The sequence below is a fragment of the Lentinus tigrinus genome (assembly GCF_003813185.1).
Source record: "Lentinus tigrinus ALCF2SS1-7 unplaced genomic scaffold L226scaffold_15, whole genome shotgun sequence".
Lineage (NCBI taxonomy): Eukaryota > Fungi > Basidiomycota > Agaricomycetes > Polyporales > Polyporaceae > Lentinus > Lentinus tigrinus.
In genome coordinates, this window is record NW_027137924.1 from 23,381 (window position 1) to 45,010 (window position 21,630).

At 54.7% G+C, this 21,630-nt stretch overlaps 8 protein-coding genes across 8 annotated transcripts; 5 read left to right on the forward strand and 3 right to left on the reverse strand.

Annotated features, from left to right (window-relative positions):
- The first annotated feature begins 1,005 nt into the window (after positions 1-1,005).
- L226DRAFT_509587 (uncharacterized protein) lies at positions 1,006-2,980 on the forward strand. The gene is made up of 4 exons (XM_067678220.1): positions 1,006-1,287; positions 1,343-1,850; positions 1,903-2,265; positions 2,327-2,980. The coding sequence occupies exons 1-4, from the start codon at positions 1,200-1,202 to the stop codon at positions 2,811-2,813; spliced, it is 1,446 nt and encodes a 481-aa protein (XP_067534424.1). The 5' UTR covers positions 1,006-1,199; the 3' UTR covers positions 2,814-2,980.
- Positions 2,981-4,415: 1,435 nt separating this feature from the next.
- L226DRAFT_560938 (uncharacterized protein) lies at positions 4,416-5,277 on the reverse strand (the record flags this gene model as incomplete). The annotated part of the gene is made up of 2 exons (XM_067683397.1): positions 4,416-4,838; positions 5,038-5,277. The coding sequence occupies 2 exons, from the start codon at positions 5,275-5,277 to the stop codon at positions 4,476-4,478; spliced, it is 603 nt and encodes a 200-aa protein (XP_067534425.1). The 3' UTR covers positions 4,416-4,475.
- Positions 5,278-6,456: 1,179 nt separating this feature from the next.
- Positions 6,457-9,457, forward strand: L226DRAFT_583101 (alpha/beta-hydrolase; the record flags this gene model as incomplete). Its single annotated transcript, XM_067685554.1, has 15 exons — positions 6,457-6,692; positions 6,749-7,268; positions 7,327-7,440; positions 7,507-7,652; positions 7,702-7,786; positions 7,839-8,340; positions 8,399-8,464; positions 8,519-8,566; positions 8,626-8,725; positions 8,775-8,835; positions 8,885-8,932; positions 8,998-9,056; positions 9,107-9,223; positions 9,278-9,346; positions 9,397-9,457. 15 exons carry the CDS (start codon positions 6,457-6,459, stop codon positions 9,455-9,457), a joined length of 2,232 nt encoding a protein of 743 aa, XP_067534426.1.
- Positions 9,458-9,693: 236 nt separating this feature from the next.
- Positions 9,694-11,046, forward strand: L226DRAFT_571774 (uncharacterized protein; the record flags this gene model as incomplete). The annotated part of the gene is made up of 5 exons (XM_067684595.1): positions 9,694-9,769; positions 9,825-10,255; positions 10,316-10,405; positions 10,457-10,550; positions 10,613-11,046. The coding sequence occupies 5 exons, from the start codon at positions 9,694-9,696 to the stop codon at positions 11,044-11,046; spliced, it is 1,125 nt and encodes a 374-aa protein (XP_067534427.1).
- A 1,038-nt stretch (positions 11,047-12,084) lies between these two features.
- L226DRAFT_464745 (terpenoid synthase) lies at positions 12,085-13,308 on the forward strand (the record flags this gene model as incomplete). The annotated part of the gene is made up of 4 exons (XM_067675882.1): positions 12,085-12,785; positions 12,836-12,865; positions 12,989-13,181; positions 13,243-13,308. 4 exons carry the CDS (start codon positions 12,085-12,087, stop codon positions 13,306-13,308), a joined length of 990 nt encoding a protein of 329 aa, XP_067534428.1.
- Positions 13,309-13,666: 358 nt separating this feature from the next.
- On the forward strand, positions 13,667-15,629 carry L226DRAFT_509595 (uncharacterized protein). Its single transcript, XM_067678221.1, has 3 exons — positions 13,667-13,711; positions 13,762-13,946; positions 14,012-15,629. Exons 2-3 carry the CDS (start codon positions 13,770-13,772, stop codon positions 15,467-15,469), a joined length of 1,635 nt encoding a protein of 544 aa, XP_067534429.1. The 5' UTR covers positions 13,667-13,711; positions 13,762-13,769; the 3' UTR covers positions 15,470-15,629.
- L226DRAFT_553418 (uncharacterized protein) lies at positions 15,613-19,852 on the reverse strand (the record flags this gene model as incomplete). Its single annotated transcript, XM_067682925.1, has 19 exons — positions 19,525-19,852; positions 19,293-19,401; positions 19,157-19,237; positions 18,830-19,104; positions 18,301-18,774; positions 18,167-18,244; positions 18,049-18,108; positions 17,888-17,995; positions 17,747-17,828; positions 17,587-17,694; positions 17,378-17,443; positions 17,139-17,325; positions 16,906-17,083; positions 16,801-16,849; positions 16,550-16,587; positions 16,384-16,495; positions 16,019-16,286; positions 15,872-15,967; positions 15,613-15,811 (listed from the first exon to the last, which is right to left on the reverse strand). The coding sequence occupies exons 1-19, from the start codon at positions 19,828-19,830 to the stop codon at positions 15,613-15,615; spliced, it is 2,874 nt and encodes a 957-aa protein (XP_067534430.1). The 5' UTR covers positions 19,831-19,852.
- A 203-nt stretch (positions 19,853-20,055) lies between these two features.
- Positions 20,056-21,531, reverse strand: L226DRAFT_613681 (uncharacterized protein; the record flags this gene model as incomplete). Its single annotated transcript, XM_067686532.1, has 9 exons — positions 20,056-20,170; positions 20,225-20,402; positions 20,458-20,520; positions 20,575-20,700; positions 20,767-20,951; positions 21,022-21,100; positions 21,159-21,207; positions 21,270-21,303; positions 21,369-21,531. The coding sequence occupies 9 exons, from the start codon at positions 21,529-21,531 to the stop codon at positions 20,127-20,129; spliced, it is 921 nt and encodes a 306-aa protein (XP_067534431.1). The 3' UTR covers positions 20,056-20,126.
- Positions 21,532-21,630: the final 99 nt, after the last annotated feature.

Here is a 21,630-nt window from a genome sequence, read left to right on the forward strand (position 1 = left end):
CCAGCTCACTCTGTGCCCATGCAGTGCTAACTCTGTCACCCTATGGTGGAGATGGAGTGGCACATCTTAAGTGGTATAGTAGTAGCATGGTGGCACTTTATTGGTGGTAGTATCACATCAAGTTGTTGGTAGTAGTTACTTCACAGCATTGGTGGTAGTTGGTGGTGGTAGTTGGTGGTAGCAGTAGAAGTAGTAGTAGGTGGTAGTAGTAGTAGTAGTTTCTTAGGTTAGACATATTGCAGTCAAACACTGGATATATTTCCAAAGTGTCTAACATATGGTTGAAGTCTGTCCAGCATAATCCTGCACAACATATGGTGGACATACATTGGACACATTTTTCATATTTTCAATGTTTATCCACATTATATTTTGCGGGCACATGCCAGTTACATGCTGAACATGATCAAATTGTATTTTGCAATATGATTGGCAAGTTACGTGCAGATACATCCTGATCATACACCATTCCTTTTTAGAATAGTGACAGCGTTTATCTCTCAATTTTCTTGGGAACACATGCGAGACATATGCTAGTCACATAATGCCTATGTCTGGCCTATTTCCTCATGAGACATGCTGTACCTTGTACATTTTTTTCCGGTGGATATGTTGCTGTAGAAAATGCTGTTCTTCTGTTAGATATATGCCAGAATTATTACCAATATGACCGCTGTATATCCGCTTGTCATGAGGTGGATACATTTGGCCAATAACTAACGTATTTCTATAATATATCTACTAGATACACGTCAAAATGCCCCCGGTGTCAACCGTACGATCGTGGACGCACACGCGTAAGTAGAGTCTGTTGAAGTTCGAGACAACACCGACATGTCAATGGAATATTGCTTTTGGCTAGATATCATGCGAGACGGGCATATAAGTATGTGCTGACTAAGCGTTCCATATCGGGAACTGTGTCTACGAGACTGCCAGATCCCGGAAATCCAACAGTCAGGCTGCTCCATCGCATGCCCCGACGCCCACTAGTGCTTACGGTATGCACCAAGTCAGGAGCGGTTTCTTGTCGAGCACAAACGAAGATGAGTGCGTGACGTCTCTGACGTCACGCATGTTGAGCGGTGCGTCATGGAGGAGAGCGGAGCTGAGCCACAACAGCTTGTGTCTCGTTATATAGACTCGTAGTGGCCATAGCTTTCCTTCCTCTCCTTCTCTCACGATTCCTCACTACCAGCATGAGACTTTCTTTCCTCCTCCTCGCCCTCACCGCTGGCTCCGCCGTCCAGGCCTCCTGGTTCGGAGGAAGCAACACTCAACCAGCAGGTATGCATTCTCCAGGTCCAGTAGGTGATACTGTCTTCTAATCCAACATTCTCAGAATATACTACATGGTCCGCTCAGGAACTCCAGAACTGGCTCGACGCCCATAAGGTCCCCTATCCCACCAACACACCCTCTCAGGCTGAGCTTCAGGCTGCTGTGAAGGCCCACTGGGATTCGGCCTCTTCATGGACGGCCGACCAGTATAACAAGGCCCAAGTGGCGTTCTCCAACATCAAGGCGGACGCCTTCGACACTTGGGACGAGTCACGACTCCGTGAGTTCCTCCTAGACCAGGGAGTGGTCAACCCCTCCGGCCCCCGCGAGCAGCTCGCGCTCCTTGCAAAGCAGAAGTGGAGGCAGTACTCTGTCGCAGCGAGCGCATACAGCAAAACCGCTGCTTCCAGGGCGAGCTCGCTGTCTAGCACCGCTTCTGCCCAGGCGAGTACCGCTGTCTACGGTGATTCGTGGTACCAGGCGTCCAAGTCGGCTTCGTCGGTGGTCGCGCAAGCGACTCGCAGCGCCGCGCGCGCTATGGATGACTCCAAGGACTACGTCTACTCTACGTGAGTTGTGTGCACCTCTCTCTCTTCGCATCATGCCTAACCTTGCATATAGCTGGGACGACAACCGCATTCGTTCCTACCTTCAGGGGCACGGCGTCATCGAGCCTCCTACTACCCCACGTAACAAGCTCCTCGCGAAGATGAAGGAGACCTACGCTGCCGTTACCAATCCCGTCTGGAAGGCGTGGTCCGACTCCTACATCCACCATTGGCTCATCGACCACCGCATCCTCAAGGACACCACGACCAAGCGCCGTGAGGAGCTCGTCGCTCTCATGGAGCGCTACTATTATGACGTCAACGGCAAGGTTTGGGACACCTGGAACGACTCACAGACGAAGGAATGGCTTGTGGAGCACGGTATCATCAAGAGTGATGCTCAGCTCACGCGAGAGAAGATGCAGAAGTTGGTCGTGTAAGATGTTTCCGTTCGTCTATATCACCTACACAACTGACCACAGCGCACCATCCAACAGGGACAACTATGCTCACGCTTCCGACACTACCTGGGCTGCGTGGAAAGATTCCGACATGCGCTCGTGGCTCATTGAACACGGCTATCTCCGCTCCGATGCCCAGAAGTCCCGTGACGAGCTCGTCAAGCTCATGCAGGACAAGTACACCGATGTGTCCTCCCGCACCGCTGATTACCTGACCTGGCCTGATGCCCGTCTCCGTGCCTATCTTCGTGAGAATGGTTTCTCCGACGACAAGCTCCCCACCACTCGTCCCGGTCTCCTCCAGGAGGTTCGGATTCGCTGGACGCAGACTCATTGGCGCGCTGGATCCCTGTGGCACCGAGTGAAGGATATCTTCGACTCCGGCGTCGAGGTCACTGAGAACAAGCTCGGCATGATCTTAGATATCCTCACGGGAGGCGCAGAGGGCGCGAAGGAGGGCGCGGAGAAGGGTGCTCACGCCGCGAACGAGAAACATCAGGCGAAGACTAAGGTTGAGTTGTAAGCGCATTGAATGCTCCCTGTCCGAGCCTCGGTTCTTACCTTACCACCTTTCAAAAACCCGCATGATTTTGACGATCGTTTCTTCCGTATGATGTGATGGACCACCACTACGTGTACGAATAGTGTACATCCAGCTTGTATTCGATTTGTTGTAATAGCCTTGCCCCCCAAGTTTTGTCTGACGCGCCGCGCGAGGGCACTTGTGTGCATCTGCGTCGAGAGACATATAGTCCCCCCCAGTGACGTCACTACATACCAAACTTCCGGCGCTTCCTATCATCAGCCACGTGGACTTCCTGCGGAAACAGGAACCCTAACCCACCAGTGACTGCGCGAACTCAGGATGGCTGACAAGGTCTCGTACGTGGCGCGCCTTCTGTATTCTCCGACTCCTTGAGCCTTCTTTGCCGTCCGTGCCGCCTCCCCCCTTCGCAGTTGAAGGCAGAAGACGCCACGGAAGAAAAAGAAGACTCTCCCGAAGAAGAGCCTTGCTTTGTTTAGCCTCGTCACTACAGCGTGCAGAGGGCCCCCCATGGCGGGAGGCTGTCACGCCTTGTGAGCGCGACGTTAGCGAGTAGGCAGCCTGGGAAGATGGCTCGCAACCCAGGACTGCCTCCGCCCACGCGAGGAGGCTGATCAGGCCCGATCTCGCTGTCGGGTCGTCCAGTCGAGGTCTTCTGGTGCACCGTAGAGTGTCGAGTCGAGCTAGCTGTGGGGTGTCAGCCGTCAGCCATCAAGTGCAACAACAGAGAACCAGAGCCACAGCACGACACAGACAACCACACGACTCTACACGAAACACAACAACACCCCGCGCATACATGCAAACAAACATCCCCGACCAGAAACATCTGCGGGCGAGAAGAGGCTGTCAGCATCCGCCGCGAACGAGAAAACACAGAAACACGGCGAGTAGGCCTACCGTCAGCCAACCACGACCAACCACACTCTGCCCATCCCCAGACTCCCAACACTTCGCTCGACCTTGGTCTTGAGCGCGCGCGCACGATCGTCGTTCGTCTTCCGCCGGCGAGTCCCTGTGCATATCATCCCAAGCCAGAACACGGTCAACGCACAGAAGTAACGCCTCAGAACGCCAGAAGCCCCCTCCGGGAAACTCGCCTGCGCAGGGGCGTCCCCCCTTGCAGGTCGAGGATACCTGTCGCTTGCTCTGGTCTTGTGCGCGCGTCTTCAAGTCGGTGGGCGAGCTAGAAGGTGACAGTCAGGAAGCAAGGGCAGGTGGGGGCTTGCATCGCACGGCGCTGCATACTTAAGGCTGGCAGTTGGAATCGGGACTGGCCTTGCACGCGGCGGGCAAGGACTGGCGGCACTGCCGAATAAGGGTCACCGACGTCATCCGACTTGCTGTTGTGATACGCCCTTTGCGAGGTACAGTGATAGGTGCGGAGGCTCTAGCTGGGCCCAACGCATAGTCATCCACTAACATTCTTGCTTCCATGCGGTCGATGCGAGGACTCGAGGCGGTCAACTTGAACGCCCACGTCCAGAGAGCGTAGTAAGATCATATCCAGTTAAATATCGAGTCCTATAGTATTCATAGCGATGCCAACGATACAAAGATGATACAATCGAACAAACTCACGATTGACGGTTGTCGAAGCCTTCCATCATCTTTGCCTCAGGCTGGAGGAGGGGATGACCTTCAACCGTTTCGACCGCCGCGGATCATCCGCGGTAATATTCGACTGGGAAGCGCTGCAAGCTCGAGCCAGCGACGCTTGGCGCTTCGAGCGGGCTGTTCACCGACGGAGACTCCTGCAGCCAGCTCAGGAGGAGGAGGCGCAGGGCGTCGTGACACGGGAGGAGTGAAAGTCGCAACCGACGAGGGGAATTTTTGTTCGGGAAGCTCATTGTCGACCCGGTCTTGGGACGCCAACGTTGTCTCCGCCAAGAATTCCTGCCAGAAGGTATCGAGGTGGCTCGTATCCGACCACAAGTCGGCGACTTCTTCGTCCCTTTCGGCCTGCTCTATGGTCGTAAGGTAGACCCAATGTAGATCCGACGACTACACGTGACTTTCACGTGACTTTTTGAGGGCCATATCTCCTCCTCAAGCACTCTGCAGAGGACGGGGAAAGCGAGATCGTGTTCATAAATGTTCATATGAGTTGTTTATGAAGTTTGAGCCCTATCGGTGCACAGGGGAGGGAGGGGGAAGGCGATCATGCTAAGCGAGAGAGTCGTCGAATCTACACTGGGCCTACCTTATGTAGATTGAGCACCGTGTTCAGCCACTTCTGGAAGTGCGTGTCTTTGAACTTCACGCGCTTGGTCATGACCCGATTGACAACGTTTGCGTTTCGCTCCACCACCCATAATTGACTGCCCCACTGGTAGGATGCATCGAGGAATTCTTTGGACAACTGTGCGAGCTGGTCGGAGTTGAGGTTGTGCGGAAGGTGGTGGAGAGCAACGTATAGCACGACGTAGACCAGCGACTCCATGTCGTCTTACAGGGTGTGCGTCGGGTTGCTTTCTGTCAGCAACTTGCTCGACATGAATGACCACGTGCCCTACAACTTTGAATCAATGAATTGTAAACACAACAATTCGCTAGTACGCCACACACCGTTCGGCCGACTTCAACGGCACGGCCTTCCTCGTCGGCCAGGATTGACGCATCCCAGTCGATCAGGTACCCCTTCCTGACGTCGTTGCCCGCCTCGTTCACGAGGATGATGTTTCCGATACTGACGTCCCGATGCAGTCGAGAACATCGGCGAACTGTCTTTCACTGCTACATGGGATCGCCGTCAAGATGCATGTACCTGCAGGACTGAAAGCAATCACATACCTTGGAAGACGTCATACGTAGAATGAAGAAGCTCCTGTGTACCATGAAACCGTCGCAGGCCATACCCAGTGGTCCAGAAGACTGTGCGATACTGGATGCAAGTAGAAGGACTGGGCTTCCGTCCATTCATAGAGCGCACCATGGTTTTGGCGTGTAGAGCGCAATCCTCGTCCTTTGGGATACAAGGGCGTGATCACTGACCTGCAGGCTTCTCGTCCAATGCGGATGGTTGATTGAAGACGTCGCCATGGAGCACCAACTTTGGAACATTACAGACGCATGTAGCCAAAACAGTGCCCTCTAGATCACCACCACTGCACCGCCAGGTGTCCTTCGATAACAGAACTCGGTCAGATCCGTTACAGACCGCCCAATACCCCCTTCTCTGTGGGAGACATAGGCGAAACTACAGCCACGAAGAGGCCTGCGCCACGAGGTACGTGCGTGGGACGTACGGTCACGTACCACATACTTGTGCTGTTTCTTTCCCGGTGTCGAATTTTATTTGAGAGCGACGCGAAGCCGTGGATGTCGTCGCCTTGCGGTACCAGAATCTTCTTGACCGTACTGATGGCGCATGAGCATTCACGACGTCGAGAGAGGTAGGACGCACGCGAGCTCATCGACATCTGTCGCCACCAACTTCTTCGAAATTGAACGTAGGAAAGGCGTCAACGCGTCAACGGCGGCCCGGACCGGCTGTATAGCGCGCTGTCTTCAAGGTCTGCCTGGGGAAACCGGAGGGGGGAATAGAAAGCAGTTTCAGCCCATCTCACCCCACAATCACTGCGCTCATCGATCTATAGCTTCCACGTTGCCGTTGCCCACGATGCGGGTTCCCCCAGGTTTCCCCGTGTCTGCGCTCGGACTCGCTGCCCAGGTCCCCCTTCAATCTCCCCTGAACTACACCAGCATGGCGACCGCCGGCTTCGCCTTCAAGGAAGGCGCGGAGATCTTCTCGCCGAATGATCTCGTTCAGCTGCCCAGGGCTGCGACAGGAGTTGCGAACCCTGCAGGAGATTTGGTGTTCGTGCCCGTGAGCCAGTACTCGCTGAAGGAGAAGAAGTGAGTCCTCCGTAGTTTTCCCGCCCACGGCGACCCAATGTTCTTGAGCTGTGCAGAAACACCAAGTCCATCCACATCGCTGCCGTCGAGAGTACCATCCTACCCATCGACGTTCCCCTCACGAGCGGCGGTGAAGCCTTCTGGCTCGATGACCGTACCCTCGCGCATGCTGTTGCGGAAGGTAGCGACAAGAACAAGGTCATCAGCTTGTATGCGCTCTCCGTTGAAATTGATAGCAGTCTCGGCGGCCTGAGACTTCCCGACTTCCCGGTCCTCATTGGCAAGTTCCCCACCGACACCGCGACCAATTTCCGCTACTCTCCCAAAGCGAGTTACCTCGTGTTCTCCGACTACGTTCATGCCGACGGTGACCTGAAGAAGGTCAAGGAAAACGACGAGGCATGGGAGAACCGGGGCGACACTGCGTTCGTCTATGACGAGACGTTCGAGCGTCATTGGGACACATGGGTTGGCCCGAAGAGACCCTCTCTGTTCAGCGTCGAGCTCCAGAAGGGCTTGGACGGCAAGTGGGTCCTCGGAACCATCTTCACCAACTTGCTGAAGGGCACCGGACACGTATGTATACGCGACTAGCTCGCTGGACGAGAGTACTGAGGTCCGAGTGTGCTCGCAGCACGCCCCTGTCGAGCCCTTCGGTGGCACCGACGACTTCGACGTTTCCGAGACGGATGTCATCTACACGGCCAAGGACCCGCAGCTGCCCAAGGCATGGCACACCAAGCAGAACGTGAGTCGAGACTTGCATGTACTTACTCATTTGTTTTGTGCTCACGTCGCTGGGCTATGACGTCAGATCTACCTCGTCGACATCCACGGGCTGTCCGCGCCCAGGGAGCTCACCTCTGGCAAGCAGGGCGCGACCCATGGCCCCGTCTTCAACACTGCTGGTGACAAGGTGGCTTGGACCGAGCTCGCCAGAGACGGTCACGAGTCGGACCGGTACGTTCGATGCTGTCTTGGTAATTCACCTCAATTGAGTATGTCGCAGCGCTGAACTGGTCATCTACGACCTGAAGAAGGACGTTCGCTACACGCTCACACACCACTGGGATCGATCGGTCAGCTCGATCGCGGTATGTACCGTAAGCTCGCAGAACACGCCTGAATATTCACATAGCATCCCAGTTCGCGCACGATGACAAGACCGTCTTCTTCACCGCTGGCGACCTGGCCCGCATCAAGATCTTCTCTCTCCAGGTCCCACCTACTCCCAGCACGTCCACGGTCGATCCCTCATTCTCTGACGAATCCCGCAAGCCTCGCGAGCTCACCTCCACTGGCGCCGTTTCTGACATCCAGCCCCGGTCGAACGGCCGCCTGATCTTCACCCGCTCCTCGCTGACGTCGCCCAACGAGGTGTTCATCCTGCGCGGACTGAACGAGAGCGGCAAGCCGGTGCTGGACAAGCTGACCAAGCTTGCGGACGCTGGGCTCAAGGGCAAGAGCCTCGACTCGGGCGACGATTTCTGGTTTGAGGGGGCGGAAGGGAAGAAGATCCAGGGATGGACCATCAAGCCCCCGGGCTTCAAGGCTGGCGAGAAGAAGAAGTGGCCCATCTTGTTGGCTATCCACGGTGGGCCCGAGGGTGCCTGGGAGGACCAGTGGTCTAACAGGTGGAACTTGAACGGTGTGTTGTTGCATAGATTCAGAGGGTGGTTCGAGCGTTGTTGACTATATTTGCGAAGTGTTTGCTCAGCAGGGTTACTTCGTTGTCGCTATCAATCCCACCGGTTCTACTTCGTTCGGCCAAGGCAAGTACATAATGATCATATTGTAACCGAGTCATCACTCACGCATCTGTGCAGAGTTGACGGACGCTATCAGCGAGGACTGGGGAGGGAAGCCTTTCGTTGGTGAGAAGACAGGCAATGCCCTTGCGTGTGCCTATTGTCTCACACCCGTCGATGCGCAGATTTGCAGAAGGGTTGGAAATACGTTCTCGACAACTTCCCTGAAGTCGACCCTGACCGCGCCGTTGCCGCGGGTGCGAGCTATGGCGGATATGCCATCAAGTGCGTGTATGGAAGTTCTCCGTAGATCAGGGTACTGACATGTTCCCAGCTGGATCCAGGGTCACCCTGAGTACGGGTTCAACTTCAAGGCGTTGGTCTGTCACGACGGGGTACGTGCGCTATTGTGGTCTTGAGTAGTGAGACTGATCCAGCGTATAGGCGTTCGGTGCTCAATACCATGGCTACTCTACCGACGAGCTCTTCTTCGTAAGTCCGGTCTACAAGCCTGTTGAGTCCGTGTCCTGAGTCCTCACTATCAACTGCTTTTGTAGTTCAACTATGAGTGGGGAGGACGCCCGTGGGAGCCCCGCGCGAAGGAGGTGATCGCGAAGTACGCCCCTGACTATTCTTCCAGACGCGCCATACTCATCCTCCGTACAGGTATGACCCGATTAACTTCGTTGACAAGTGGTCGACTCCCATGCTTGTCATACACGGCAGCAAGGACTACCGCCTCCCTGAGACTGATGGTATCGGCGCGTTCCATGCTCTCCAGCAGTACGTGTTCCTCGCTTTTGTGCGTGCAGAATGTAGATTAATTAGCGTCCTCAGGCTCGGTATCCCGAGTCGTTTAGTCATCTTCCCGGACGAGAACCACTGGGTATTGAACCACCAGAACAGGTACGTGTGCACGTTTCCTCCAGTACGTATAATGCTCATCGAGTGAACAGTCTGAAGTGGCACTACGAAGTGTTCCGTTGGCTCGGCAAGTACTCGAGCAAGGATGAGTGAACAGAGAATGTGCAAATCTACCGTTGTGCTCTTTCGTGTACAATAGCTGTGAAGCGGATCGGACGGAAAACAAACATCCCTATGGATCTCCTGCATGGCAGAGCGCTCCGTGGCAACGGTGTGACGGGGCAAAGCAGGCACGCTGTGTGAAAGGCCTCAGGCAGGTGCGGGCGCGTATGCTAACCCTTCAGGGTCGGGTTTCGGTGACACGTTGAACTGCATATATTATAATTGCTATGCATGTGTCGGAACGTGTTGCGCTCGCGCATTCGAACATTGCGACCTCAAGCCCGCGTACGACACCCTTGCCAGGTACGTACCCCACATTCCGATATCGGATGTATGGGCTGTTGCTGACGCTCGGCAGCTAGCGCCATGGGCGTAGACGACGTCAGTCGGGGTACTCCGCCGGGCAGTCGCGAAAAGGCCGATAGGAAGGGGTTGATGGGCGACGAAACGGAACAGGTCTCGATATCGCGGGAAGTGCACGCCGAAACCGTTCACGTCAAGCATCAGCGTTCTCGTTCGCCGGAGAGGTCGACTGTTACCCAGCGCGACCAATATCCGTCACGCATAGAATCAAGCGTCGTCAAGCGTCAGCGCTCGTCCTCTCCGAATCCAAGCGCGGCCCATACCTACGCGGTCAAAGAAGAGGAAGGGAACCCTCCCAAGAGAATCCGGTCTGCGCTAGCCCGGAGTCCGCCCATACAAGCCGTCAAGTTGGAGATTGAGATTGAGCATGATCTTCTCCGTGGAGACGTCTGGGATGACATTGGCTCGACGGGACTGAGCTTTGCGGTGCGCTTCAGTGTGCTCTGAATGTAATGCGTCGCGGCACTGAGTCGGAGCGCTCTACAGACAAAGGAAGACCCCGCCGGCGGTGCTTCGCGGCCTGCAAAGACGGAATCGGACTGGGTCGAGGAGGCGATCGAGGTGCCTGGTGATGATGTCAGTTGTGTTCCTCGCAGCCGTATACCGCAGCTGAATATGTGCATACAGGATAGCACGAACGACGAGCACGAATTGGACAGGTTGCTGTCGCTGCCTGAAGGAAACCAAACCTACAAGGAACCCGGTACTGAGAACGTCGCGGGTACGTCTCGACTATCCATGCTTTACTTGGGACGCGCTAACGCCGTTGGTACTTCCAAGCAGACGTGGCTGAAGATTGGTTGCTCGACCCGGCTGTCGCCTCTCATTCCGGGATGCTCGTCATCGTCCAAGGCTCACTGCCTACTAGAACGAGCAATGGTTGGCATAACGGCGCTTACGAAGACGCTCAAGCTGTCGTGCTCTCTGTCTTCAATACCGGGCGAGGTAACATGGCATTCGCATCCACCGCTCGCGTCAGGTTCCTCAAGCCGCTGAACCCGACAGTGGACACTTTCGTCGTTCCGGTGGAATTCCTGGTCCCGGTGAAACCGGACAGCGTGGACCAGGAGGCATTGATCATCGGCGGAGAATACACGGGATACCTGGCTAAGTTGCGGGAGGAGGTGAGTCAGGGTTGGTACTTTGTGTCGGCGGCGTATGACCACTTCGAGATCAAGGCCGCGAATCTCTGCAGGGTGCTACCCACCGATGACTGAGTACTGAGTCTTGGTAGATCGCTTGTGATTATGCGCATCCATGGCAGTTGATATACTACTCAAGTACAGTAGGTATTTCCAGGTGTTTCAAATGCTCAGTCTGGTGAGCTGCAATTATCGGTTACTTCCATCGTGTACGGTGTTTGACTGATAGTAGCTCAGGCGGAAAAGGCGCCAGCTGTAGGGAAGCAGTGTCGGTACGGTGCCCGTTCCGACAGGGACGTCACACAAGCAAGCAGAGGCGGATCAGGTACCGTGTTAGTCCCAGTGCAGAACATGTTGACGTCGAAACATATGCTTCCCATCCTTGAAGACATGTCTGATGATTGGATGTGCGGCGGTATTTCCTAACCTGTCGCAACAGAGCGCTCATCAAATGGTGGATGTGGGGGCGCTCCGCTGGCCGCGTATCTAGCAGCTAGCCGGGACCGGTGAACAGCTCTCCACCATGCACTTCTGCTGAACGCCGATGCTTCATTGTCCGCGCGCAGTATATTGCGTTGTCTAGGCCCACGATGGTGAAGCGAGTGACCTGAACGAGCATTCTTAGTGACTATTTGGTGACGAGGGTAAGTGCCAACTGTGCAAGGTCGATGGATTCTCATAGCCGCTACTACCGCAGATCCCATATCTAGAATCTTGCCACATGCTGCAAGGCATTGCATAGCTGTCGGAACCTTGTACCATCCGGTCGACGCTCATTCTCTTGCGGTGCCCACGAACCTAACGCCACCGTTACGCGTTGATGGAAGCAGTGTCAAGTGGATCTAGGCCTCACGGAGGACATTGCAGCAACCAGGCGGACCCGAATCTCCGCGCTGCAGCGTTCGGGCAGCACGCAGAATGTTACTAGCCAGCCAATCACACCAACGATAGCCGGGTGAGACCCCAGTGTGCTAGCTCCCGATATATAATCGCTCACTCCGCCGGCGAAATCCAATCCAACAACTCTCCCGCATAACTTCTCAACCACAGCAAAACGACATCTGCTGCCCCATCCCTCACACAACGCCTTGCACAACCGAAACTCATACCAGTATGCCGTCCACTGTCTTCTCCGATCTTACGGTACGTAGTTCTCTGGGTGTCCTACTTTGCCCTCTAACTAGGTCTTTGTGTCTACAGGACTCCTCCAAAGTCCTTCGGACCGAGCTACAAGAGCTCCTGCAGGGCTTCTTGCGGGGCTCTGCTTACCGATCACCGAACACCTCCAAAGACCTAGAACTTCGTAAACGACTGGCGTCGGAGATCGCTACCTGGCATCTGGACGTCGAGCCGCAAATGGTGGGGAAGATGGTAGAGACCAGCTGTTCCTACGCCGAGACCGCCTATTGCCACATCCCACTCGAACACCGCTACTACGTCGCCCTCTACACCGCATGCATGCTTTACGGCGAAGATCTCGGAGAGCGCGACCCCGACTCTGTCGCGCAATTCGCTCGCCGGCTAATCAGAGGGGAGCGTCAGCTCAATCCCATCTTCGATCGCCTTGTGGACTTACTCAAGGAGGCGCACAAGTACTGGACCGACGTGGGCGCAGATGCTATCATCACCGGCACGGTGGACGCTCTGTCGGGAACCTTCGTCGAGTTCGCTACGGCTAGTATGGTCGTCGCACCTTCCGCAACACGGTACCCATGGTACCTCCGGACCAGAGCCGGTGGCGGCCCGCAGTTCACGCACTTCATGTTCACAAGAAGCTGGCGAGAAACTCCCGACTCGTACTTGCAACTACTACCGTGAGCAGGGCACTTCCATATTCCTAGCCGCTACTGAATTGAGCTTGCAGTGAAATCGAACATTGGACGCTAGGAACCAAGTACGTGCCTTTCTTAACTACTCCATCATACCTACTCTAACATGTTCATTCCTGTCTTAGCGATATGTACGTGCCAAATTCTTGAGCTCTTCAAGCCAACAACTAACTCGACTCCGCTTCTAGCCTTTCCTTCTACAAGGAGGAATTAGCGGGCGAGACGAACAATTACGTTCACCTACGTGCAGCCGCGGAGCAGCTCTCTCCGTTGGAAGTGTTGCGCCGGCTCACCGGTGAAGTGATTGACACTGCATTAAGGATCAGGAAGATCATTGGCGATGACCGTGAGCTCGCTGAGATCTGGGAGATGTACTTGCAGGTGCGTCACATGGTACCGAGCGTTTGCGAGGTCAGCTCTGATCCTGAGGTCGTGATTTCAGTGTTACCTGGAGTTCTCGATCCGCACCCCCAGGTACCGCTTGTGCGACTTGGGAATACTTCCGTGATTATAGTCTGCGATTGACGTCGTAGGGTTCGTGAACGTTTCTTGGGTCCCGGGTCCGATTACGTATCATCAGTTGTGACGATGCCGCTGCTACTTACTTCGGCATTGTCAGGTATCAAGCTGTCTGTCTGTCTCTTACTAGAATGTACTGTATCAGCCAACAATAGATCTCGTAGACATGTGCATACAGCGTTTCCTCCGATGATCATCAGACATGGCATCATCGTAGATAGTATTTTTACCTGCCTGCGACAATGCAGCTGAGGATACTCAATATGGTAAGTAAGAAGGATCAGTCAAAAGCGGAGGCGCCGCCCACATATACTTATCAGTAAGCTGTGCAATCTATGTAATGCTAAACTCCGACGGCCACAATCGTCTCGCTAGCTGTTCCGTAGAACACAGTACGTCTCACCTCTTTCTACGTTATGCTCTAATGAATACGACGATACAGGACGAGGGATGGAACACGCAACGTCAGAAATCAGCGACGACGACGTCTTGACCTTGCTCCGAGAGGGCAGGCCACTTAAAGACTTGCTGGAGGAAATCGTATCTCTGAGGAAATGGAAAGAGACCCATGTCAAAGCCCAAACGCAAGAGACATACAGAATGGAGCGCATGCTTACCCGTCTATGTGTCAGTGTTGCTTCCTATGAACTCGACGTATGTTTACACTAACTTATTGTGCCTCTATTTCGCAGGAAAATTGCAAGGATACCGCGTCCAGATGGATTCGACATCAGAACGGCTCCACCGATGACCTTCCTGTCGAACTTCTCCATACTATCTTTCGCTTCGTCCTTCCACCTACCACTCTCGTGGACCCGACACCCAGTCGAGGACCACACTCCCCGTGGGTGAAAGTCCTCGCATCGAAGCTGAGGTTGGGACGAGTCAGCAAACGGTGGCACTCCTCCGTCCTACCATTCATCTACGAAGACGTCTCCTTCCGATATGCGACACAAGTTCGAGCATTCGCCAGGAGCTTACGGGAAAACCCGGACCTCGCCCAGCTGGTTAGGAGGATGGTTGTCGATTGTCCTGTAACCGCCGAGGTTCGGGAGGTGGTTACGAATGATCTGGCGTACATTCTCGCTCGATGCAGCGGGTTACGCGCCTTGATATTCACAGACAGCCTCTTCTCTATGGAAGATCTGGATGACATCCGTCGCATCATGTTGTATCCTTTCCCGCCGGTTCTGGCGTCTGCCATCGGGGCGCTATCAAGGACCCTACAGCGCTTCGAGCAATGGCCCCAGGGTGGCAGCCAGCTCACACATTTCACTTTCCCACTCAGTTGCATTGCGTCGTTCCCTCAGCTCACCGCCCTCGCCATCAACATCGATCACCCGGCATCCCTCGAGCATGTAGTACTCCCGACATTGCAAGAGCTAGACCTCTCCCAGGAGTACGACGTGCGTAGAGGGGACGGACATGCGAAGCGCTTCATCAAGTGGGAGTTGCCGCGCCTCAAACGTCTCATCCTCCCTATGGCCACAGACATACAAGGTCGAGTGTTGCAGAAGTGGGGCAAGACCATCGAGTACCTTGAGTTCCGCGATCACCTCGATATGGCGTCGCATTTGTACAGTGACTCATCCCACCACCCCTATGCGGACCACATACACCTCTGCCCGGGGTTGCGACACTTGGTTCTTCAAACCAAGGCTCCATTAAACGACTTCAACGTCGTGAATCGGCTACCTAGCCACCCCACGCTTGCCTACATAGACATGTGGACGACATCCCCTGTCGGGGACCATCGCGCCGGTTTCATCGCATCTCGTGCAGAGCGGAAGCTCGCTAAGGAGGTACCGTGGAAGAACATCCGGTTGCTCGACCGCGCCCTCAACTCCATCCAACGGCTCCCGCAGTTGTTCCCTCCCGACACTCCGGATAACGAGCTTCCCCGCGTCCATACCATACCTGGCCTTGCTATCGTGCACACTGCATGGGGCGTCTATAGGATGGATCTGGACGTGCTGTACCCCCCACTTGCCAGTGCTCGCGAAGACGAGGATGGGTCTACGTCTGACAATACCGAGTCCTCAGCTTCCACGGATGACTCAGATGACACCTACTCTTACGAGGGTACAGTATCGGACGATACTATGACGGAGGATGCGGACGATGATGGGATGGACGTCGATGGGACGTAGTCGTATGGGGATGTGCATGGAACGCGCATCGATGATGAGGCCTGAGGACGCAGCGAGGACGGCGTGAATGGAATGTATGGACCAGGCAACCACACTACCGAATGTATCGTTGTACATATCACATTACACGGCATCCCAAGGTTTCAATCGTGCATGGGGCGATCAAGGATTTCAGCGAGAGCATCTCTCACAGATCCCTGATGACTCGTGACGGAGGCCGGCGTGAGATCCCACGCGAGGAACTTCCGGCAGACTTCTTCAGCCTCCTCAAGCTCTTGACGCTCCCCGTCTGTCATATCTTCATCGAGCAGCTGGCAGATCTCGTGTCGCGCCAGTAGTTCGCTCAAGTCATGGACTGAGTGAGCATGCGACGACATAGCAGAATGAGATCTAACGACTCACCAGACGTACTTCGCGCGCGAAGTCACTCGCTTGGGTATTCCGAAAAGCTCCGCGCAGGTGATGGCATGCGAGTGCAGAGAGTAGCCATTTGCGACCCTGTAACGAGATTGTCAACTTTGATCACTGAAAGGTACCTAGAGTGCACACTTGTACAGGTAGGTAATCTTCTCGCCGGGGCCAATCTGCACGCCTTCATCGTCCGACGCGTCCGCGCTTCCGTCTGAATTCACAGATATGTTCCCAGTGCCAGACGCCAAGAGTACTTGCATGTGAACGAAGGTGACCGGTAGCCTGTGTGGACTGAGCAGTTCGTTCTGGAAGACATCATGGAAGTGCGTGGTAGCGATGACTTTGGGACAACGAGGCCCGCGTTCGAGTAGGTGCTTCAAGACGCCGCAGAACAGACCAGCACCATCTATTGAGAAGATCCAGAAGAAGAGCAGCCAGCCAACCAGAGTATCGATTGTATGTTCAGATCCAAGTTGAGGCAGGTGAAAGCGCAATGTACTAGCCTGTGGGCAAGGTCCCTTTGCCGAACTCGTCTAGGAGAATCAAGGAGCGCTCAGTTGAGTTGCGGAGGGCGAGAGACACCTGATTGAGGTCAATCATGAACGCCGACTGGACCTGCAAAGATGGGATCGTAAGCGCATATGACAAAGTGTCATCATATATCCACACCCTCGACACTGATTCGCGTGTTTGCACCCGAGTAAGGACTTGGTGGACGGAAGGTCAGCAACCGCAATTATAATATGACGAGACGACGCTCTTACTCTTGTCAGCAACACCAAGAATCGCCGATTCGGCCGGAACGAAACTGTTTGGACGTCAGTGTACGGTATTCCAGCTCTCAGCTGGGATGATGGCTAACCATCCAATCTAGCGTCACGATTCATCAACTAACGTCATCCCCAGATTCTTGATGGAACTCACCTGGGCCATATACTGGATCAACGCGATTTGCTTCAGGTATACACTCTATGGAGACATTTCCATTCAACGACCGCATATGGAGAGGTATCGTTGAATACGACCTTGCCGCATGCATTTGCGCCGGTGCATACCATGATACTGTTCTTGACGTATTGACGTTCATCTTCCATATCACTGTCGTCGTCGTCATTCTCAACAGTGACATCGGTGTCGGCTCCTCCAACAAGGTACGTGTCGTTGGGGACGAACGTATCGACGACAATTTCCTGCAAAGGATGTCTATGGCGTCGTCGTAAAAGTTAGTGGTACTTACGGCCTATTGACACGAACTCACCGCCCCTGTTTGATGTCAATGACGTTGTCTTGTGTCATACGAGGCCTTCTGTAGTCATACGATTGCGAAGCCTGCGCGAAAGAGATCAAACAGTCCAGTTCGGCGCAGACGTCACAAGCATGATTTATCGCCTTCTCATGGACGAGGATCTTCTCTTGCAATATCTGTACAATCTCTATCTCCCGGTCTTGCGGAGCGGCATTGAGAGAGCTCGTGCTGGGAAGTAAGATGTTCCTTACCTACGATGGCGGGATGCAGATCCCCGATATGCGTATCCATGTCTGCCAAATAGTGAGGTTTGAAGCCTTGATGGTGCAACTGTCACGCACCATGCATCTCTTGCGACTTGAAATAAACATGCGAGCTGAAGATGCGCGTCGGCTCGCTGCACCTGACATGTAGAAGGATTGCACCCACTCCGAAGAAAACTGCGCATAAAATCAGTAACGATGCGGCATTTGAACGGCAATCTTCACCTGGAAACTCCATCCTTCAAGCACCTGGATGCCCTCTTCAGACTTCCATTCCTCCTTCATGGGAACACAGACGAGGAAGCCTGCGCAGCTTCGTCAATCTGTGCATTGCGACATATTTCAGAGTTGCCTTACCGAGTTGAGGGAAGTAGACGACATTGAGCGAAGGCGTATAGTCGAGCGGGATTGTTGCTGACACTTGTTCAGCAACTTTTGACTGCAAGCGGAAGGTGAGATCGAGAGGTAAAAATCCTGGGCCAAATGCAGCAGACGCACAAGGACCGCGTCGATGCCATTGTATATGTGTTTCAAATTGTCTAATTCGTCGTCGACACGTGCTCTAACGCATACGCGGCCCGCGTTCGTGCTCTCTTCCCAGTCGATCTAAAGACATGAATGGTCAGCGAAATGAAAAGAAACAGAAGAATTGATCTTACTGTTTCGTTGACCACGTTACCGATCTCTCGCAGACGGACCACCTCCAAGACCGCAAGGAGCTACGTCGCGCTACATCAAACGGTCCGTTCTTGAACGAATCCGGACTGTGGTGCTCACCCGCCTCACAATCTCGACATGGCTTGCTTGATTGAGCTCGGAGAGCGAGTCCCTGAGAAGCAGGGCATGGAAAGCAAACTGCGAAGATCATGAGCTCAAGGATAGCGCCCCTTTGACAAGATAAAAAGACCTGCCTTGACAAGACCTTGCCAATCAGACACTTTTGCTCGTCCAGTCTTCATCGCAACGAGGATCCTCGGTATGTTCTTCATGCCATTAAGGTGACTGTGCATGGCAAGTCTACTGGCGATGTTGTCTGGCCGTAACAAGGACTGCACGGCGTCGTGCCGCGCATTGATAACCTCCAGGGACATGGATGGCCTCAGGAACCACTCGCGCATCAGAGCTCGGCCTAGCGTCGTCTTGGTGCTATTCAGGATACCGAAAAGCGACAGGCCTTCCTTGGTCTTGTCCGAGTGGATGGATGCGTGGTTCTCGTCCTCGAAGATCTGCAAGGAGAAAAGAGCATCGGCGTTGATCTGCATGGTGTGGAAGAGGGGCAACGGCTTGATGTCGCGAATCTCAAGCCCGCCAACACCCTCATCCTCGAGCTCGGAAACCGCCCGCGCACGTGTCAAGTAGTCCAGTAGTGCGCCTATGGATCCTAGCTGAACGGGGGTGTTAGCACCAGCCTCAACCCTGGGAGGGGACGAGAAGACGCACGCAGAGCGGCGAGTTATCTACAGATGCGAAGTTCGCTAGCCGCACAGAAGCATTCCACTTCTGCGTCGTCGGGTCCCCGCCGACTTCTCTCCGCCGGCGCATGAAGTCGTACGCATTCCGAGCTTCTGAGGTGGAGCTGACCTCCGACATACTGTCCGACGCGCACATTGCGGGGAGTTCGGAGAGGAGCCGCAAGGAAAGCAGGCGTTCACGACCCTTGTTCGGGATGAAGTTCTTGTGTGGGCGCACTTGAAAGGTGCCTCCCGAGCCATCCACTGAGGAAAAGTTGGGTATACGGGGCTTGTCAAGATAATTTGAAGGTCTCACTGTGATCTCGGAGCACGTCCATACAGTTGTCGTCGGCTTTCGAGCTCGTTAGCACCACGTCCGGACTGGCTTGTTCAAGGACTGCATATATGCATCTCATTCAGCACTGCTTGGCACGGCGCAGGATCATACTCACATGCTTTCGTCAAGTCGAAGTGCTGGTTCTCCGGGGTGTCTTCTAGCACATACATAGTGAACGTGACCGGATCGTAATATGCGCAAGCGACACGGCCACTGAGGTATTTCTGAGTCGATGAAGCGCGCATATACCCAGGCAACCCACGTACAATTGGCACGATGCTGCCATGCACACCTGTCGTCCGGGTCAGATTGAACGGGGGGTTGCCAATTGATACGCAAACACATACCTTCTCCCTCTCAACACACGAGGAGGATTCCTCTTCTTCTTCGTCTTCGTCTTCGTCCTGTGTCTCCAGACCGCCGCCCCATCTGACCCTCTTGCGAGGTTGGGTCTCTTCGGTACCGCTCGTCGTCTCCCTTGACCCCACCGTGTCTTGTACGACATCTTCATCGTCGATCACACTCGCATGCTGCCGGCGGCGAGGCTGTGGGTTCTTTCGTCGAGGCATTATAGCTGCGGGGTAGCAAAGATGAACTGCAGACTTGGGAGAGAAGGCAAGGTCTGCTCTGACGCGCGTGGATCGAGTGTGCATAGGTCACGTGGTCGTGTCTTCGAAGCAACCCGTGGGGGGCGGGACCTACGTAGGCAAGGAGAAACTGCAGAGAACATGCACCCACGTAGCACGAGGATGCAATCGGGAGAACAGAACCACCTACATCGCAGGCGTCATGAAGAAGGCTGGAGTCTGGACTGTGGCCCACGTCATGGCTGGCTGGCACGCCAGAACGAAGTTGAAGGCCTCACGGTACACACTTCTCAGGGTCGCACACTCATGGAGCGGGGTCAATAAGATCGATATACCGTACAGGCCAGAAGGACATGAGGTGATTACTTTTTGTAGAGCGACAGCAAATCCTTCGCATCGTCAGCAACTGCCAACTTGCGTCAGCAACCGTGGCACCACCATTCTCAGCGCGGACACGCACCATTCAGCAGAAGACTCTGCGAGTCGAGCATCACACGGTTATCGGATGCAGCCAATAGAGTGGCGATATCGCGGGCCGCCTCGAGCCTCCGGAGCTGCAAGAAGCCCTTGTTCTGGCGCACGGCCTCGCCAATGAGCTCAGCGCTGCGTGCCTCACCCTGCGCCCGGACGATAATGGACTGTACACAGACATCAGGGCGTGTCGGTTAATTTGCTTTGCGAAGGGCTGCATACCTGCTTCTCCTGGATGGCCTGATCGACGAGGAAGGCTGCACGCAGGGCAGTTTGTTGGGCGACCTATGGGACGTAATAAGGAGGGAAGCAAAGCAGAGTCGAGACTGGGCGACATACCTGTTTCGCCTCGACAGCGTGTGTGAACTCAGGCGAGAAGGCGACATGTGTGATCGAGACGTCGTCGAGTACGATGTTGAAGCGAAGCGCGCGACGCGTCAGGTTCTCCCGGACCAGTCTTGATACCTACGGAGCGTCATGAAGGTGGTCAAGGCCTCGAGCCATCAGGTGAAGTATATGAATGTCACATACCTGCTCACGCTGAGTGATGATCTGACTGGCGTTGAATTGCGCAACGACACTTTTGAGGACCTCGTTGACGATGGATGGGAGAACACGCTCGTCATAGTCGGTACCCAGCTCCCGGTAGATGGTGGGTAATGCGGAGATGTTGGGGCGCGAGAGCACACGGCACGTAATGTTGACCATCTGGAGATCTGAAGAACACCGAACCGACCGGGCATAAGAAGCTGCCAGCGTAACGCGAGGCCTCGGTAGCAAACGTGCCTTTAGTGCCTGTGAGCGAGGCGATATTCCGGGGTTTTGCACGGATGTCATAGACGATAGGTGTTTCGAACCATGGAACCTGCATGCGTGCAAACGTGTCAAAACGCCGTCCCGTCGCGTTCCGGCCGAGCACTTGCCATAAGATGGGTCCCTTCTGGGTAGACCTCCTCCTTCACACCGTGCAGCCTGGGATGACACGGCAGCCGTGTCAGAATCGCAACAGGGACGACGTTTTCACACCTGCTCACCTCGTATACTTGATTGCACGGTGACCACCGTCCACTGTAGACGGCCGGGCGTATGTCAGTTCGTGACTAGCCCGAGAATGAATGAGAGGATGTGCGCACCATTGAACAGACTTGCATTCAGCGCAATACCACCTCCCACGAGAGCCAACAACAGACCCGACCCAGCGAAGAACCCCTTGACCGGCATGCGCGGACCTCCGCCGCCACCTGCGCTGGCACGTTGCAGCTGTTGAGTTAGTCGTCTCCAATTTTCCTGGTTCATGGCGAGAGTCGGTCGAGCGGCGAGATGACGGCCGTACAGAACAAGAAGGAGCGGCACTGACGACAGTGGACGGCCCAGCACGGCAGCGGCTGCTCTCGG

Excerpts from the sequence above, each read along its gene's own strand:
- L226DRAFT_509587 (XM_067678220.1), top strand. The coding sequence starts at position 1,200 with ATGAGACTTTCTTTCCTCCTCCTCGCCCTCACCGCTGGCTCCGCCGTC. Across the intron at positions 1,288-1,342 it reads AAGCAACACTCAACCAGCAG|AATATACTACATGGTCCGCT; the intron begins GTATGCATTCTC and ends CAACATTCTCAG. Across the intron at positions 2,266-2,326 it reads AAGATGCAGAAGTTGGTCGT|GGACAACTATGCTCACGCTT; the intron begins GTAAGATGTTTC and ends ACCATCCAACAG.
- L226DRAFT_509595 (XM_067678221.1), top strand. The coding sequence starts at position 13,770 with ATGGAACACGCAACGTCAGAAATCAGCGACGACGACGTCTTGACCTTG. Across the intron at positions 13,947-14,011 it reads GCATGCTTACCCGTCTATGT|GAAAATTGCAAGGATACCGC; the intron begins GTCAGTGTTGCT and ends TCTATTTCGCAG.